Source organism: Staurois parvus, unplaced genomic scaffold (assembly GCF_062004578.1).
Source record: "Staurois parvus isolate SC_StPar_1 unplaced genomic scaffold, SC_StPar_1.0 ptg000056l, whole genome shotgun sequence".
NCBI lineage: Eukaryota > Metazoa > Chordata > Amphibia > Anura > Ranidae > Staurois > Staurois parvus.
In genome coordinates this window covers 3,210,806-3,229,309 of record NW_028317852.1, presented here as the reverse complement: position 1 = coordinate 3,229,309, position 18,504 = coordinate 3,210,806, and the positions used below count along the sequence as shown (strand labels likewise).

At 43.4% G+C, this 18,504-nt stretch overlaps 1 protein-coding gene across 1 annotated transcript in view; it reads left to right on the top strand.

Moving 5' to 3' along the window:
- The window catches only part of NME7 (NME/NM23 family member 7), a 288,737-nt gene that overhangs the window by 139,838 nt on the left and 130,395 nt on the right, over window positions 1–18,504 (top strand). The window contains exons 6-7 of the mRNA XM_089668274.1: window positions 7,066–7,273; window positions 15,991–16,096. Of these exons, the coding sequence (XP_089524400.1) occupies window positions 7,066–7,273; window positions 15,991–16,096 (314 nt within the window). The remainder of the gene's footprint in view (window positions 1–7,065; window positions 7,274–15,990; window positions 16,097–18,504) is intronic.

Sequence of the window (18,504 nt, the reverse complement as noted above, 5' to 3'; positions counted from 1 at the left end):
CCTGCCCGTTTAAGCTTACAGTCTTAAAGGGAGGGTCAATATAACTGTAAAGCAAAATTATGATGACATTATCAAAAATATGTAATCTGTTGAAACAAAGGAAACAAAAAGGTATATTTGAGGGTTATAATAAATGTAGGAGCTGGGCAGATTGCGTACTTTAGACAAAATTTGCAACACAACCATTTACATTGCACAGAATGCGTTTGTGAGCATATCCAAGTCATCTTTTATTGAGATAAATAATTTAATCACTACAGTTGTCTGGGGAAGTGCCAAAGCTGTACTTGGACTAATCACCCCCAAGAGATGCAAGTACATGCTGAGGATTGTTTTGCCAAAGTCTTTTACACCCTTTCAATTTATGTTACGTTGAAGTGAAGGTTGGTAAATCAGTTCTCATATAAAGCTCTGTTTACACACAGAATTACAGATCATTTTGAACTGCTAAACTCCATTAACTGCACATCCACAAATTCAAGAGAAGAGCTTATTACTGTGGTAACAAATGATATGCATACTGATTTTTCTTTATTGTAGAGCATGTAACACAGAGCGGGCCATAATAATGACTATGTGGGTTACATGCCACCTATAGGTGAATGGACACTGGCCGACCAATCAAACAGGAAGTCCTCCCCTATATAACCCCTCCTACAAAGGAAGTACTCAGTTTTTTCGCCAGTGTCTGTAAGGTGGATGTTCACTGAACATGTGCTGCATATGCTGTGTGAAGTATACTGGGGGGTCTGGAACGATTCTACTGAGAGCCAAAGGCCTCAATCAGATCCATTTGAAAAGCTGTTAGCTTAAATGAATGGTACCCGAGCCTCACTGGCTAAGGAGAAGAATCCTTAGGGTTTTGCCTGTAATGCAGCTTTATGGTGTTGGACCCTGCATTTTTGGAACCCATGTGAGCTGCTACAGCTGCCTTTACCTCTGCTGCTACCTCTGCCTGACCCTGGAGGGATGGCCAGGACACAGAGCAGGTTATTCTAAGGGCTCTTGAGTACTTCCCTGGGAGGGTCGGCCAGTCAGGCAGGAGGGTGGTGTACATGCTACCCCTTTTTTTTTCTTCAGTGGACTGCATTGGAGTGTGTTGCTTCACTTTAAGCAGGTCTATTGTGAATGCTGTGTTTTGATTAAATTCTTACACAGTTCTTGAAAAGCTAGTGGAGGTAATGTCCTCCAGAAAGCAGTGTGGGGGAGGCACAGCAGGAAGGGGTGCAAATGCACCACCACCAGGTCCTGTGGAGTCTAGTCAAAGTTCAGCTGTGTTATCGTCTCCTGAAAGACCAGGGGCAATAGGTCAATCTGAGCTGCTGCGTTTGTCCGCCATTGTAGCTACTACCAGTGTGTCTGCTTCGACATATGTAACTAAGGAGGATCTTGCATCAGCCTTAGCAGGGTTAGAAGATAAGATTGCTGGGATGGTTGCATCAGTGGCTCAAGGGGGTAAGATGCAGAGAAGATCTCCTTCTTTGGACCCATCAGTCCTTGAACAAGAGTGGGTGGAACCTGAGGATGAAGATGCGATGGAGGATCTTGAAGAGGGTCAGGCAATTAATTCTGTGTCAGAGGAGTCACACCCTGATTATAAGAAGAGGTTTCTGCTTCTAAATCAGCGAGGTTATTAGTTAAGACCCTCATTGAGATGGTCCGGTCAGGTTTCAAGTTACCCCCAGTAGAGGCATCTGAGGTCTCTTATTTCTCTTTGGGCTCACTAAAGCCGCCTCAAAGTATTCAGGCATTTCCGGTGCACCCTCTTTTGGAGCAAGTTATGTATGCTGACTGGGAGCACCCAGACAGAGTTTTTGTTCCGCCTAAAAGTTCTCCCTTCTGTATCCTATGGAGGAGAAGTTTTTAAAAAAGTGTATCATGCTGGGGGTGGACACAGCTGTGTCTTCCCTGAATAAGCAATTAACTTGCCCTGTGGATAATGCCCAGGTGTTTAAGGATCCGGCGGATAAAAAAATTAGAATCACTCCTCAAAGCTCCTTCTTCCCTGGCAGGGGCTGCCGCACAACCAGCAGCTGCTGCTATCGGTATCTGTCAGAGTCTGAATGACCGTGTTAAACGGGTGGTTAAGAGGCCATCTATTTTGGAGGAAGATATGGCTGTGGATTTGACAGATTTACCACAAGCCTTGTGTTTTTTGCAGTTAATGCCGTTAAGGATTCTATTCAGCAGATCTCTCGCATTGGCCCTTCTGTCGGTACACATGCGCAGGGTGGTTGAAGAGTTGGGCAGTGGAACTACCATGCAAAATATTGTTGGCGGGTTTTGCCTTTTATGGAGAATGTTTGTTTGGGGAGGACCTAGACAAGTATATCCAGAAAAGTATGTTTACCCTGTAAGAGAAAGTCCAAATGCCCGACCTTTAAGGGGTCAGGCACTTCGGTGGTTGGTGCTTCTTCTGTTATGCAAGCATTTCACCGTACACAGGGCTCTGCATCTAGGGGAAAATTTTAGGGCCAGAAGAAACCCTGGGTGCAGAAGCCCGCCAGGTCAGATTCTAAGCTTGCTTCATTATGAAGGGGCGCCCCCACTCATGCAGGTGTGGGGAAGACTTTTGGTTTTTTTTTGGAGATCTGTGAAGACCTGATCCAGGACAAGTGGGTCACTTCTACAGTTGCTCAGAGGTATAAACTAGAGTTTTTGGGAAATTCCTCCTCCCTGTTTCATAAGGTCCAATGTATCCACAAATCCATTGAGAAGAAAACCTTTGTTTCAGGCACTCGACCTGCTGTTGTACCAGGACGTGATTGTAGAGGTTCCAGTGGACCAACAGATGCAGGAATTTTATTCAAACCTATTCACAGTTCAAAAGCTGAATGAGGATGTAAGGCATATTCTAGACTTAAAGGGGCTGAACCGGTTCCTAAAGATTCATTAATTTCGGATGGAGTCAGTCCAGTCAGTAGTCGCATCTTTACAAGAAGGAGACTTTCTACTGTCCATAGACATCAAGACCGCATACCTGCATGTGCCAATATTTCCATCTCATCAAAGGTTTCTGCGGTTTGCAGTAGAAACTCAACATTTTCAGTTTGTGGTACTACCTTTTGGGCTAGCCACAGCTCTTCGAGTGTTTACAAAGATTCTGGCTCCAATTCTGTGGCTGCTGAGAACTTGGGGAATATCGATTTTGGGCTATCTGAACAATCTACTTCTTAGGGGTCAGTCTGGTCCAAGCCTGAGAAAAAATGTGGCTCTTACGATTCATACTCTGAAATGCTTAGACTGGGTGCTTAAGTTTGAGAAGTTGACCCTAGAGCCAGTACAGAGTTTGGAGTATTTGGGATTGGTTCTAGACACTTCAGGCAAAGGTGGTTCTGCCTCCAGGAAAGGGCTGCTCCCTGAGAGTTCAGGATCAGCATTTGAGGAGCAGGAAATATCCTTCCATTTGTCTCTGTATGAGGTTAACGGGGAAGATGGTTTCCTCATTCAAAGCAGTGCCCTATGTGCAGTTCCACTCAAGGTATTTGCAGAGGAATATTCTGTCAGCATGGAACAAAAAGATTCCAGTACAGGATTACTGCATGTCTTTGTCCCCCGGGTGCTGCAAAGCTTGAATTGGTGATTGGAAGCTCGGAATTTGGAAAAGGGAAGATCTTTCCCAGCAGTGATTTGGAAGGTGGTTACAACTGATGCCAGCCTCTCGTGTTGGGGGGCTGTTCTAGAAGGACCACAGTCCAGGGGATGTGATCGCCACAGGAAAAGATCATTCCCATCAATTTCCTGGAGCTTTGGGCGGTGCCGCTTGCCCTGTGAGCTTGCCAGTCATGGTCCAGTCTGACAATGTTACAGCAGTTGCATACATCAACCACCAAGGCGGTAGCAAGAGCCGGAGGGCTCAGGAGGACGTGGATCACATTCTGGCTTGGGCAGAGGGGCATGTTCCAGTTCTGTCAGAAGTATTCATTCTAGGGATAGAGAATTGGCAGGTAGACTACCTCAGTCGTCAGCGGTTGTTTCTGAGATAATGGGCTCAGCATCCTGAGGTGTTCTCGGCAATCTGCAAGCGTTGGTGGTACCCAGACGTAGATCTGTTCGTGTCCAGGTTTAATGGTTATTACGCAGGATTCGAGATGAGGTGCTTCCGGTGATATTAGTGGCACAAGCCTAGCCCCGAAGGTTAGCAGGAGGTCAGGCTAGCAGTGGGCGATCCATGGCCTCTGCCAGATCGGTCAGACCTGCTGTCTCAGGGCCCTTTATTGCACCCAGCTTTGTGGTCGCTGAATTTGACAGCATGGATGTTGAGACCCAAATCTTGAAAGATAGGGGAGAGTTAGACTCTGTTATCCACACAATGTTGAATGCTAGGAAGCTGGTTTCTAGGAACGTTTATTATAGAACTTGGTGTGAGGGTCGAAACTGGCACCCCTGGAAATATTTGATTGGGAGAATTTTGTCTTTTCTCTAATCAAGAGTAGAATATTAAGGGCCAGATTTCAGCCTTGGCTGTTTTCTTCCAAAGACCGATTGCTTCTCACTCTTTGGTTCATACTTATTTACTGGGAGTGATGCATACTGTTCCTCCTGCCAGACAGCCCCTGTGTCCTTGGGACTTGAACTTGGTCTTGGCAGTTTTACAGAAACCACCATTTGAACCTTTTCAGGGATATTCCATTAGTTTTGCTTACTCAAAAGGCTCCATTTATGGTGGTAATCACCTCTGCAAGAAAGGCATCAGAAATGGCAGCTCTTTCTGGTAGGGAACCATTTTTGGTTTTACATTAGGATAAGATGGTGTTACTGCCTCCTCCGTTATTTTTGCCAAAGGTGGTTTCTAGTTTTCATCTCAATCAGAATATTGTTTTGCCTTCATTCTTTCCTAGGCCTCAGTCGGCAAAAGAAAGATCTTTGCATGCCCTGGATGTGGTTCAGGCAATAAGGGTCTTTTTGAGAAGGACGGTGCAGATTAGAAAAGCTGATTCCTTGTTTATTTTGCCAGAAGGACCCAGGAGAGGATGGGCGGCATTAAAATCAACTATTTCTAAATGGATTCATCAGTTAATCTTTCAAGCATATTGAAGAGCAAGGTTCCACCCTTTTGGGTGAAAGCACATTCTACCAGGAGTGTGGGAGCAGCTTGGGCTATCCGCCATCAGGCGTTAGTAGCTCACGTTTGTAAGGTTTTACCAAGTGGATATCAGAGCCACAGAGGAGTCTGCCTTTGGCCGCAGTGTTTTACGAACAGCTGAATAGCTCCTTTTGGGATGGTTATTGTGATGTCACTCACCCCTCAAGGTTATTGCTTTGGGACCTCCCACATAGTCATTATTATGGCCTGTTCTGCTCTCTGTCCCCTGATGTATGATGAAGAAAATTGGATTTTTTTCTACACCTGTAAAATCCATTTCTTGGAGTACATAATGGGGCACAGAGGTTCCTCCCCTCTTTCTGGATTTTGATTGCTTGCTACAAAAAAACATAGTACTTCCTGTGTAGGAGGGGTTATATGGTGGAGGACTTCCTGTTTGATTCATCGGCCACTGTCCATTCACCTATAGGTGGCATATAGCCCACATAAATAGGAAAAAACCTCCCACGCTACCACTAGCATGTTTTTCCGTGAGGTGGATACCCCCACTATTGCTGACGGTTGATGCTCCAGGATTAGAGTGCAAAGACGCCTTTGCTGATCTGTTTGGTGTTGAGCGCCCTGAAAGTGCGTTGGCCCCTTTGGGGCGCAACGTGGAGGTGAATGGGCAATTTAGCCGGTGATGGATTGCTTGTCATACTGATCACTTTCACTACCACCGATCAAGTTCACTTGGGAGTTTAATTATTGGACTTCCCATGTATTTATGTATTGTGGACAATCGCATTATCCTTTTGATTTATTCACTACCCATGGCAATACATATGCCATTCCATTACGTGTTTTTTTGTGTTTATCTTATATGCAATATTTTTTTCCACCATTTATTGTGAAATATGTGTGCTATGCCACGTTCAGCTCACTATTGGGATATATTCACCCTGCTTTTATATAAATTGATTATCCGTACAATGTATTTGTATTATTCACTATACTTTCTTGCTGGCCTCACTTTTACAGTGCACTTATAGAGTTGAGGACGTTTTTTTCTTTAGGCAGTACACTTTTGATATCCACGATTTTCCACGTTTTTGTGGCACTATTTCATGCTGTGTATTTTTGTGTCTTTGCTTACCTATTATTGATTTGTTCTGACTTTTATGTCATCCACTTTAATTTTCCCACCATTAGACATCACCTTTTGGGCTCTCCTGTTATTTGTTCTATTGTCCAGTATTATATTTCATCCATTGACTCTTACATTACTTGTTTTTCCTTTTAGTTTCCTAGCACATATTTGGAGTCCATTACATGCATATTTGTGTCTATTTCACTTCTGTTAAATGCACTAGTTGCATTATGGTGTTTATATAGTTTTATACATGCGATATGGTTTTTGTGGTCATTCACCATCTTTAGTTCATTTAGATTCCCCTGTGCTTGTTAGCGCAGCACCATCCCCCGCTTCTTCTACAGTATATACTGTAACCCACATAGTCATTATTATGGCCTGCTCTGTGTCCCGTGATGTACTCCAAGAAATGGATTTTACAGGTAAGTATGTAGAAAAAATCCAATTTTTTCATGCCAACACAAGTCAACATTGTTTGGTGAGGACTAACATTCCATTTGAGTATGAATAGTGAGGTTTTTGGGGGGAGAAGGGGGTGAGCTTGACTTGTACAGGAAGAGTCAAGATTTGCATAAATCTTCATCTGTCTATATCTCTGGACTACTGATTAATTTGACATATAGGGGTGGATTTACTAAAGGCAGATAGACTGTACACTTTGCAAGTGCAGTTTCATTCATTTTTCCCAGTACTTGGTAAATGTGGTAAAGCTTCACTTTGCAAAGAATACCCAATCAAGTCCAAATCTAAAAATAAATAAATATATATATATTATTGTTTGCACATGATTGAATATGCTTGCTTTGAGTGGTCTATGTTTGTAACAGATTTAATCTTTTTCCTTGTTATGTTGTATAATAAACATACAATTATTTTGAATTTTCAGTGACCTGATTAATTTTATGACAAGTGGACCAATTGTCGCAATGGAAGTGATAGGAGATGAAGCTGTAGCTTCTTGGAGAAAGCTGCTTGGGCCAACCAACTCCAGTGTTGCACGTAGTGACTCTCCAGAAAGCATTCGAGCCAAATTTGGTACTGATGGAACCAAGAATGCAGCTCACGGTTCTGACTCCATTGCCTCGGCTGCTCGGGTGAGTATGCACCTTTCCCACTAACTTCATTAGTATTTCATGACTTTTACAATGTCAGTTTTACAGAAAGCGGTTCAGTGGTGCGTGAGGGTTAACATAAAGCAATGTGGTATGCATAGCCCTAATAAACCTACCAAAAAGCATCTGCTAGGCTATGTTTGATAATTCTTTAGCAGTTTCTAGCAAGTTCAGAGAGACATTGCAAGTAAAAAAATCGATTTGGGAAAAAATTATTAAAATAAGCATTTAAATTGCTTGATTTCACTGTGTTTTTACTTGAAGTTTTTTCAGTTGGTGATAGGGCCTCTTTAGGACCCTTGCACACCGCTCCATTGAAAAAACGCATATTCGTTTTTGGTGCGGTTTCTGGTTGCCTGACTTCAATCGTACATATGACTCAAAAAGCGCACAAAAAAACGCATCTGTGGTTTGTTGTTGATGCATTTTCATTGCAATGGGGAGGTGCTTTTTTTTGGTGCGCTTTTTAAATATGCACCAAAAATGCATCATGCAAGACTTTTGAAAAATGCACCGCATTTGTGCGATAAGTTGCATAGGATTTAAAGGGATACATTTTTCATGTGTTATTGTTCCATTTTTTAAACACCAAAAGCACATCAAAAACTGATCAGTGTGAAGGGCCCTTAATCTCTAGAGAAATGTGATCTGCTACAAATTTTCCCATTTCCATGTTATGTCCTCATCGGAGTTGATAGAAACAGTGTCAGTTGTATTTGGTAGAGATATTTTGGTACCTACATTCTTGAACAATTATGTTATCAGTGCTGGTACTGGCCTTGTAACATTGCTGTGGTGACATTATTGCAGCGGATAAGAATATGGCAGACATTCAGGTTTAGGGCTAAGTACAGAGGTCAGGTTTAGCGGGTAGGTTGAGGTAAAATGTTAAGTAATATGAGTTTGGAGTTATGGATTGGTGTTTGGAATTAGGTTGAGAACAGGGGCGGACTGACTATTTGGAAACTCGGGCACTGCCCGAAGGCCCGGGGTCAGTAGGGGGCTCATGAGATGCCCCTGGTATCTTTTTCATAGGCTTTTTTGAGTTTGGGCAAGGACACAGGGGCCCCATGATCCCCTATTGCCTGAGGGGGCCCCATCAGTTGTCCCTGGTTGAGAATTAAGGGTTAGGATTTGGAGTTAGATTGAGGTTACAGGATACATTTGGGAACATAAATTGGGTTGAGGTTTAGTGTTATGGTTCATTCACTAGGGCTTACAGACCTGTTCATCTGTGCAGAAAGTCTGGGTAGTGACAAGTGTTCTGTGCGGTCGAGTGCTCCGGCTTGTAAATATTCATAGCAATGACAGGCTGAGAGACGCATCTTCTGTATGCATCTTTCCACACATCCTAATGCTTACATCGCTACGTGCTAGAATGTATGGGAAGACCAGTAAAGTCGCTGCATCTTTCATCCTGTCATTGATTTTTACAGACTAGCTGTGTGCAGCTGCATGGGTCACCTGTCACTCCCCAGGCACCACTAACACTCTGCATGGATCTATGGATCTGGTACTGTACTGGTTGTGAACCAACATATAACTAAAGGTCTACTATCCTGTTTTTTTTTATTTTTCGGGGCTACTTTTTAGATGAGAGGTGATACAACATTTAGCAACTTGTAGTCTGTTGGTCCAGAATATGAATAAAGTGTGTTCAGCCCAGTATATAATAGCTGTCATTGTATAGAGCATTTATAAAGAGTAAGCCCAAAAAAATGCAAAAAAAAAAAAAGAGTTGTGAAAACTTATTTGCTTTTATGGTGCAGATGCATACTGGTTAATATATGGGATGTTTACTGAATGAAATATATTAATATTATAAGTATATAGCAGTATGTTGACAAATATATTTTTTTTCTTTCTGTGTAGCCTGGGAGGATATTTGATGCAATTCATACAAAAAATGTGGTATGCTAAAACTGCCCAGGGTAGTTAGTGTATTAGGAAAAGATTTTTTCTACTCAGACATTATGCATGGCTTCTGCAATTAGTTTTATTCATCATTGTTCTCATATTCATGTCAGTTTAATTCTGTTCTGATTTTTTTGGAACTAGTTCTGCATTAGGCTGATTAAAAAAAAAACAAAAAAAAAAACCTATAGCTGATGCTAAACGGGAATAAGCATGTGGGGACATCCCTAAATAATCAATGCATGCATGTGGGGTTTTCAAGAAAACTTTGAAAAACTACACATTTTCTTTAAATAAGTCCTGAAACCATGTGTCCTGTGCACTTTGAATATACTGAAGTGTCCTGTCATGTACAGGACAATGGAACTTGCAAGAATCCAGAAGATTCTCACTAGGTAACATCTGATCACCAAACCCATTTGCCTTCATAGAAAGTCACATTCATTTACATTTTTTGCAAAGTCCATTATCAAGGAGAGTAACAACAGTTTTTTTTTATTGTACATCACGGGACACAGAGCAGGCTATTTATGACTGTCTGGGTTATATGCCACCTATAGGTGAATAGGCACTGGCCAGCCAATCCGAGAGGATGTCCTCCCCTATATAACCCCTCCTACACAGGAAGCACTTAAGTTTTTTCACCAGTGTCTGTAAGGTGGATGGTCACTGAAAGTGTTACTTGTGCTTCTGGAGCATACATAAGGTCTAGTTCGGTTTCTTCAAGAATCATGGACTTTAATCGGATCCATTCATAAAGCTGTGAGCCAAAATGGATGGTCCAAAGCCTTGCTGGATAAGGAGAAGAATCCTCGGGGTTTTGCCTGTAATGCAGCCTTACGGCGCTGGACCCACGTAGGTGGAACCCTGTGCAGTTTTAAATATGACCAAGGTGCTTTCCAGTGGGATGCTATACGGGTCCGAGGCAGTGGCCCCACATTATGGGGGCCGGGTCCTTGAAGGTCTGTATGACAATGCCGCCAGGATGGTTGAAGGTTGGTGCCTGGTGGAAGTCAGAGACCTGCAGCGGGACTGATGAGATGTTCTTTTTTTTTTTTTTTTGACAGAGGAAAAAAAAGAAATAACAAAGCTCAAATTTGAAGGGAAAAGGAGAGGCATTGTTGTTTGGCCAGGGTTTTCAACGGAGGGGGGAGTGTTCACGGCATTTTTTTCCCGGGACATACTTGCCTGTTGTTCTGTTTGCAGCCACTAGAGGGAGCATTCTGGTCCCTAGGAGTGTGGCTGGCCATCAGCCGAGGGGAGCGTGCATGGTGGGGTGTTGTACGCATTTAGCTGTTGTGCACTCATACGAGGATCGCATGCGGCAGGAAACAGAAGTTGGCCATATTTATTTATCAGGAGGCCTGGGCACACATGGGCTTCTGCTGTCCCGGCAACAGGGATTCCTGTTGCCAGGACACAGAGCAGACTATTCAGTGGGGCACGTGAGTACTCCCCTGAGGGAGAAACGTTGGCCAGTCAGTTAGGAGCTGCCCTTGGTGGCTCATAAGGACATCAGTTTGCATTGAGTGTTTTTATTCAGCACACTACTTGCATAACTGTATCTTGTGGCACTGGAGGTGCACAGGTTTTTATGCTATCTGAAGTAATGTCTTCCAGAAAGCAGAGTGGGGGAGGTACAGCAGGAAAGGGCACTAATGTGCCACCACCAGGTCCTGAGAAACCTAGCCAAATGTCTGCTGTAACATCTTCTCCTGAAAGGCCAGAAGCGACTGAGCAGTCTGAGCCACTGTGTTTATCTGGCATTGCGGCTACTACTGGGGCATCTGCCTCGGCATATGTAACCAAGAATGATCTTCAGCCTTAGCGGGGTTAGAGGATAAGATTGCTGGGATGATTGCATCGAATTCTCAGGAGACTAAGAAGTGGGAAAGATCCCCGTGACTAGAACCATCGATCCTGGAGCAGGAATGGGTGGAAACTAACACCAACAACAGACACCACAGCTGACCATACAAGACTAGACGACACCAGTCTTGAAGTAAACCAGGAGGTAGATTGGTTTATTTGAACACAGATACAAGATATATACACTCGGGGCAATCCCCCTCTCTGCGTAATGACACAGGGCAGGGCAATCTACATTTAGTGACAAGAGACACACAGGTATTCAAACTTCACACCAGCAGACAGTCCCATCAGGAGGGAGTGCTGCTGGAGACACTCCCCTACTAAGCTAATACACATAAACACATACATCCAATAATAATTTGCTCCCAAGCCAGACACACAATAGAACAATGGGATGCAACCACATGACATTAAACAATCAACAACCCCCACACAATATTAGGACAGATCACCCTGTACCCCTAACAGGCACAGGGTGATTTACACATAAGAGGGATATGGGGAGCTGAGACAGGAGTCTCCCCACCTCTCCAAAGTGAGCTGGGTTCTATTGGCCCCCCACCCAAAGTGACTGTCGTCACAATGGGGTATGCCTGTAGTGGATGCAGCTGTTTCATCCCTGGATAAATCTTTAACATGTCCTGTTAATAATGTCCAGGTTTTTAACCAATGGATAAGAAGCTGGAGTCTCTCCTTAAGGCCTCCTTCTCCCTGGCAGGTTCTGCCGCACAGCCAGCAGTGGCAGATATTGGCATTTGCCAGAGTCTTTTTGACTGTTTCAAACAACTATTTGGAAGACTGTCGGTGCAGGAGGAATACTCTGCTGAGGATTTGGTGGATGTTCCATGTGCTTTATGTTTTGTGGTCGATGCTCTTAAGGATTCAGTTCAGCAGATTTCTCACTTGGCCCTCTTATCAGTGCATATGCACATGGTTTTGTGGCTGAAGAGTTGGTTGGCAGAACTGCCATGCAAAAAATTATTGGAAGGTTTTCCCTTTCATGAAAACCAGCATCCAGTGGTAGAACTCAGAATCAAAACCCGAGGAGGCCCTGGGTACAAAAGTCATCCAAGGCAGATCCAAAATCCGCCTCCTTATGAAGGGGCGCCCCCACTCGTTCGGGTGGGGGGAAGGATTTTGAATTTTGTTGCTGCATGGAGGGCTCTAATCCAAGACAAGTGGGTAATTTCCACTATATATCTTGGGTACAGACTAGAATTTCAGGTCTTTTCCCCTCCCCAGTTTCTAAATCCAATGTACCAATGAATCCAGAGAAGAGAGGAGCTTTATTACAGGTACTATTGTCTCAGGGGGTGATCACAGAGGTTCCAGCAAACAAAAGGCTTCAGGGGTTTTATTCAAGCCTGTTTACAGTACCAAAGCCAAATGGGGATGTAAGGCCCATTTTGGACCTCAAGGGGCTAAATCCGTTTCTAAATGTCCAGTCTTTTCTTATGGAATTGGTTCAATCAGTAGTGGCCTCCTTACAGGAAGGAGATTTTTTAGCATCCATAGACATCAAGGATGCATAACTACATGTGCCGATATTCATTCCTCACCAAAGATTTCTTCAGTTTGCAGTAGTGGCTGAGCATTTCCAGTTCATGGCACTGTTTGGGCTGGCCACGGCTCCCAGAGTTTTCACAATAATTCTTGCTCCGGTGTTGGGGCTGCTCAGAACTCGGGGGCATAGTTTATCTAGACGATCTGTTGCTCAGAGATTGGTTGGTGCCAGGTCTGAAGCAGGGTGTGGTTTTTACGATGCAGATCCTGGAACAGCTGGGCTGGGTGCTCAACTTCAAGATGTGGGCCCTGGAACCAGTACAGAGCCTGGAGTATTTGGAGATGGTCCTAGACATGGTTCAGGCAAAAGTATTTCCGCCTCCAGGGAAACGTTGCATCCTGAGGAACAAGGTTTGCAGTTTAAAAGCCAAGAGGTAGCCTTCAATTTGCCTCTGTATGAGGTTGCTGGGGAAGACCGTGTCCTCGTTCGAGGCTATTCCAAATGCTGAATTCCACTCCAGACCGCTGCAAAGGTACATTCTGACTGTTTGGAACAAGAAGATTCCAGCCCTGGATTACTGCATATCTCTGTCTAAGAAGTACTGGGAAGCCTGAGTTGGTGGTTGATGACTCACAATTTGGAGAGAGGGAGATCCTTTTGGCCAGTGGTGTGGAAATTGATAACCACCGATGCCAGCCTCTCAGGTTGGGGGGCTGTCTTGGAGGAGGCCACAGTTCAGGGAGCGTGGCTTCCACGGGAAAGGGTTCTACCCATCAATGTCCTGGAACTTCGGGCAGTGAGACTTGCTCTGAGGTATTGGACATCCAGGCTTCAGGATTGACATGTAAGGATTCAGTCTGATAATGCCACAGCAATGGTGAATTACATTCTGACCCGGCAGAGAGATATGTTCCAAGTTTATCAACTGTGTTCATTCCAGGGATGGGAAATTGGCACGCAGTGGTTGATTCCAGGGGAATAGGCTTTGCATCCTGAGGTTTTCAAGGGAATCTGCCAGTGATGGGGTTGAATGGATGTAGATCTGTTCGCACTCAGGCTCAACAACAAAGTCGGTCTTTTTGTGTCCAGGGTAAGGGACCCTTGTGTGGCAGGGGTACATGCCTTAGTGATTCCTTGGAACCAATTTTCACTGATTTATGCCTTTCCTTCGATTCAGCTGCTGCCACGTCTCTTAAGTAAGATTCGGGAGGAGTCTATTTCAGGGAAACTGATTGCTCCAGCCTGGCCCAGGAGGGCCTGGTACACGGACATAGTGAAGATGGCAGTAGACGGGCCGTGGGCCCTGCTGTGTCGGCCAGACCTGCTGTTTCAAGGTCCTATATTGCACCCAGCTTTACGGTCGCTAAATTTGACGGCGTGGCTATTGAAACCCAGTTCCTAAAGGATAGGAGAGTGTCTGATTCTGTCATCTTCATCATGTTGGGTTCTAGAAATGTAGTCTCTAGGAACATTTATTACAGAACTTAAAAGGCTTACATTTCCTGTTGTGAAGTTCACAAATGGCACCCATGAAAGTATGTGATTGGTAGGATTCTGTTGTTTCTTCAAACAGGGTTGCAGCAGAATTTGGCTAATAGTAACATTAAGGGCCAGGTTTCAGCATTAGCTGTTTTTGTCCAGAGGCCCATTGCGTCTCACTCTTTGGTTCACACTTTTTTACAGGGAGTAATGCATATTGCTTCTCCTGTCAGTTTAACTTTGTGTCCTTGGGACCTGAACCTGGCTTTGAAGGTTTTCCAAAAACCACCATTTGAGCCTATTGGAGAGATTCCACTGGTCCTGTTTGCTTATAAGGTTTTGTTTTTATGTGGCAATCACTTCTGCAAGAAGGGTGTTAGAGCTGGCAGCTCTTTCTTGCAGAGAACCATTTCTGGTTTTGTGTCATGATAAGGTGGTGTTGCAACCCTTTTTTTAACCAAAGGTGGTTTCTAGTTTTCATCTCAATCAGGATATCGTTCTGCCTTGGATGTGATACATGCTTTAAGGGTCTTCTTGAAGGTGATAGCACTTGTCAGGAGCTCTTTTTGTGTTGCCAGAAGGCCCTAGGAAGGGGCACGCGGCATCCAAGGCGACTATTTCACATTGGATCAACCAATTGATCGTTCAAGCCTATGGTGTAAAAGGTAAGGTCCCACCCTTTCGGGTGAAGGCACACTCCACCAAGAGTGTGGGGCATCTTGGGCTATCCGCCATCAGGCATCAGTGGCTCAGGTTTGCAAGGCCGCTACATGGTCTTCAGTTCACACATTCACAAGGCTCTACCAGTGGCTGTCTGAGCCACATAGGATTCTGTCTTTGACCACAGTGTTTTACTGACAACTGAGTAGGTCCTGAGGGATTATTGATGGTGGCTGTCATGGTGTCACCCTCCACTCGAATTTCTTTATTGCTTTGGGACATCCCACATGAATAGCCTGCTCTGTGTCCCTTGATGTACGATAAAGAAAACTGGATTTTTTCTACATACTTACCTGTAAAATCTATTTCTTGGAGTACATCACCTGCCCCTCTTTCTGGAATTTCATTGCTTGATACAAAAACTGAAGTACTTCCTGTGTAGGAGGGGTTATATTGGGGAGGACCTCCTCTCTGATTGGTCAGCCACTGTCCATTATAACCCACGTAGTTATAAATAGCCTGCTCTGTGTCCCGTGATGTACTCCAAGAAATGGATTTTACAGGTAAGTGTGTAGAAAAAAATCCAGTTTTTAGCGGCAATCCTATATAAAATAAGAGATTGCAAAAATACAATGAAAGTAGGTTGTAGGCAAACCTGTATGCATCCACCTTTATTTCAAATGTAATACCCTATGTTCATTTTCATTGTGCTCAGAACTTCTAAAATGCACAATGGAAGGTTATATTTAAACCAGCTAAATTTGGCACTGAATGGTGTTCTGGGAGCTTTTCCATTTTCGTTTTAAATCATACAGCAATCAATCCATATTTAATGAGGCTATAGACTCTTGCTTTGTGGTTGGAATCCATATAATTACACAGTCCCTATATGCATGAAATGTTCACATTACATGCTCCCACTGCTTCCCTCTTACCATAGTAACAGGTTATTTTTGTATATTTTTTGAAGCCACTTGAGAGTCTGAATAGTCATGTGGCTGTTAAGCCATTTCCAATGGTAGCATTGACATTGTTAGTAAAAAAATGGTTAATATTGTTAAGACTTGGTGGATCATGTAATGTGTAGAGTACCCTAGCCATACAGGTTTCTTGATAGATTCTTGAGAGTTTTGATGGATAAACCTTACTGCGTTGTAGTATTATATCTTCAGACTCGCAATGCTAGAAATAGTTGCCTGAATAGTTTTTTTTAGGTTGTCTTAAACACAGAACGGTTGTAATGTATTTTTTTTCTTCTAACCAATGCTAGGAGTTAGAGTTTTTCTTTCCGTCCAGTGGCGGTCGTGGACCAAAGAATACCGCAAGGTTTACTCAAAGCACCTGCTGCATTGTTAAGCCTCATGCTGTTTCCGAAGGTATTTTCATTCTTACTTTGATCATACTTGCTAAATAACATCAACATTGTGTTATTCTGTCTGGCTATGTTCCAATGAGACCTTCATACTAATTTTTATTTGTTAGAGCAGTTTGTTGTAAGGGTTACTTTACAAAAGAAGATATCATAATGAGTTTGTAAATCATTAGACCCCTTGTCCCCTAAAGATTGTTGTTCACATAATAAACACTTAGACTAGAGTTTCTCAACCTTTTTTCCAGCCAAGGCACCTTTTAAACTTGTGCACAATCTTAAGGAACCCCATTCTAAAATGTAACAAAGTAAACTAAGCAAATACATTTTTGAACACTGGTACTGACTAGTATTCCAGCATTTCTTCTCCCTCATTTTCTCTCCCCAAGTAGCTAACGTGGCCCCAGGGGAGGGATGTAAGGGGGTCAAACAAGGATGCTGTGCAGGTGCCGAAGTCCTTGTCATCCAATGACATTGGCAGTTGTTAGGGCTTTAGCAGCTGGCCTGCACAGTGCCCAAGCTTGTAGTATTGTACAATGAAAACTGGTGGCTTTATGTAACAAAAAGCAGGCTTGATGCACCCATTGGTTTGATGTAAATGTTTGGGCAATTTTAGGCATTTTGCCAAGGCACCGCTGATGAACCCAGAAAGCACCCCAGGATTCCTGGGCACCGTGGTTGCAAAAGGCTAACCTAGACTATACAGAGCAGTGGATGTGTAGAAACGTTACATAGGTCTGGGCTAAAGAATTGCAATACACAAGCCAAGAATGATGGGATAAGACATAGTTATCTCTGAACCAGTTGCCGACCTCTAGGACCTTTTGCAGTCTTCTTCCAGACTCTGACAGTAGACATTAGCAGTCTGATGAAACCTTGATTTTCTTTTATGCGCTGGAAAAGGAATGATCAGATATGCTCACGCTCAACCCTGCCTATATGGATTGTAATTTGGCCAGTTCAGCATGGACCAGCTGAATTTCGATCCATGTATGGGCATCCTGGTTGTGCACAAGTCAGTCTATTGATTGACTTGTGTACAACCAGCCTGTCAGGTTTTTCCCGAACGACGTACTAGTTGTATTCTGCCAGTAGGGAAGGCTCTTCATGCTCCCCGCCGGTACAACACAATAATGCTGTGGGAGGGATTCCCCAGTCAACGTTAGGAAATTTTGAAGCCATAAGGAAAAAAAAATTTTTTCCGTTTTTTTTTTCTGGAAAAAATTATAATTTCCAGAAAAATTAAAAAATTCGTTGTGGAGTAGTTTTACATACTGTAAGTCACTTTGTTACTCTGGAAACATGAATTGCAGTGTATATAAAAGTATATGCTTGAGATAAAAGTACAGCTTATTCCGTAAATAAACCAGGCTTACTTTTTAACACTTTGCGCCGAGAGTATGCATATATGCGGACCTAAATGTAAACAAACTTGTGCTGAGAGCACGCCCTGCACGCTCCTGGCAAAGTTACCGGAGCCTGAAAGACAGCTCCCGATCGCTGCTTGCTATCAGGAGCTTTCTGGTCATGTGACCGCCAATCATGGCGGTCACATGATCATAAACCCTGCCCTAACTTCCAGCATCAGAAACCTCTTAAAGGGCTGAAATGGTGCTTCTGGAATGAGAACTCTGGAGGGAAAAGCTTGTATTTTCATTATGGTCCTCATCATTTAATTCAATAAAGTATTTTTTAATGTCTTTAGGGCACCTCTGGTATGCAAGAATATGTTTTTTCATCCTTGTAGCATTTGGAAAAGAATATTTCCTATTTGATAAAAGTAATGTTTGCAAACTCTACAAGTTGGTCTCACCAGGAGGAAATAAAAAACAATTTACTGAGCAGACTAGTAAGCATTATGCTGTAATGGTTGAGATCAATAATAAGAATGATTTAAAGGTTAAAGCAGAACTCCGGTCAAATGGGTTTTTTTGGGTTTTTTTTTTTTTTTACCATGCAGTGGGGCCGTGCCCCCATTGCATGGATCAGCTGCTTGTTTTTTCTAAAGGTTAAGACAAAGCTCATACTGACCTGACCCGTTGATCCTACAGAAAAACACACTCCCCCACAATCCAGCTGTAGACTGTTCCAGTCAATGGCGCATGCATTGAACATGCAGATGTCAGGAACAGTCTATTTACAAGACCATTGGACTGCGGGATGGCAGGAGCCGAAAGGACTGGTCTTTTTCAGGGAGGATGAGGTCAGGTGAATATATCTTCGGTGTTCTCTCCCCTAAAACAAAATGAGCAGTTAATATGTGCAGTGCCTGTACAGCCCCACTGCATGGGAGAAATATCTTTCCCGGAATTCTGCTTTAAAAAAAGATAGACTAAGTTGTCAGACAAATGTAAACTCTTACATGTCAATTAAGGCCTGAGAGGAAGACTAAAACTATCATCTACTGTATCCCAA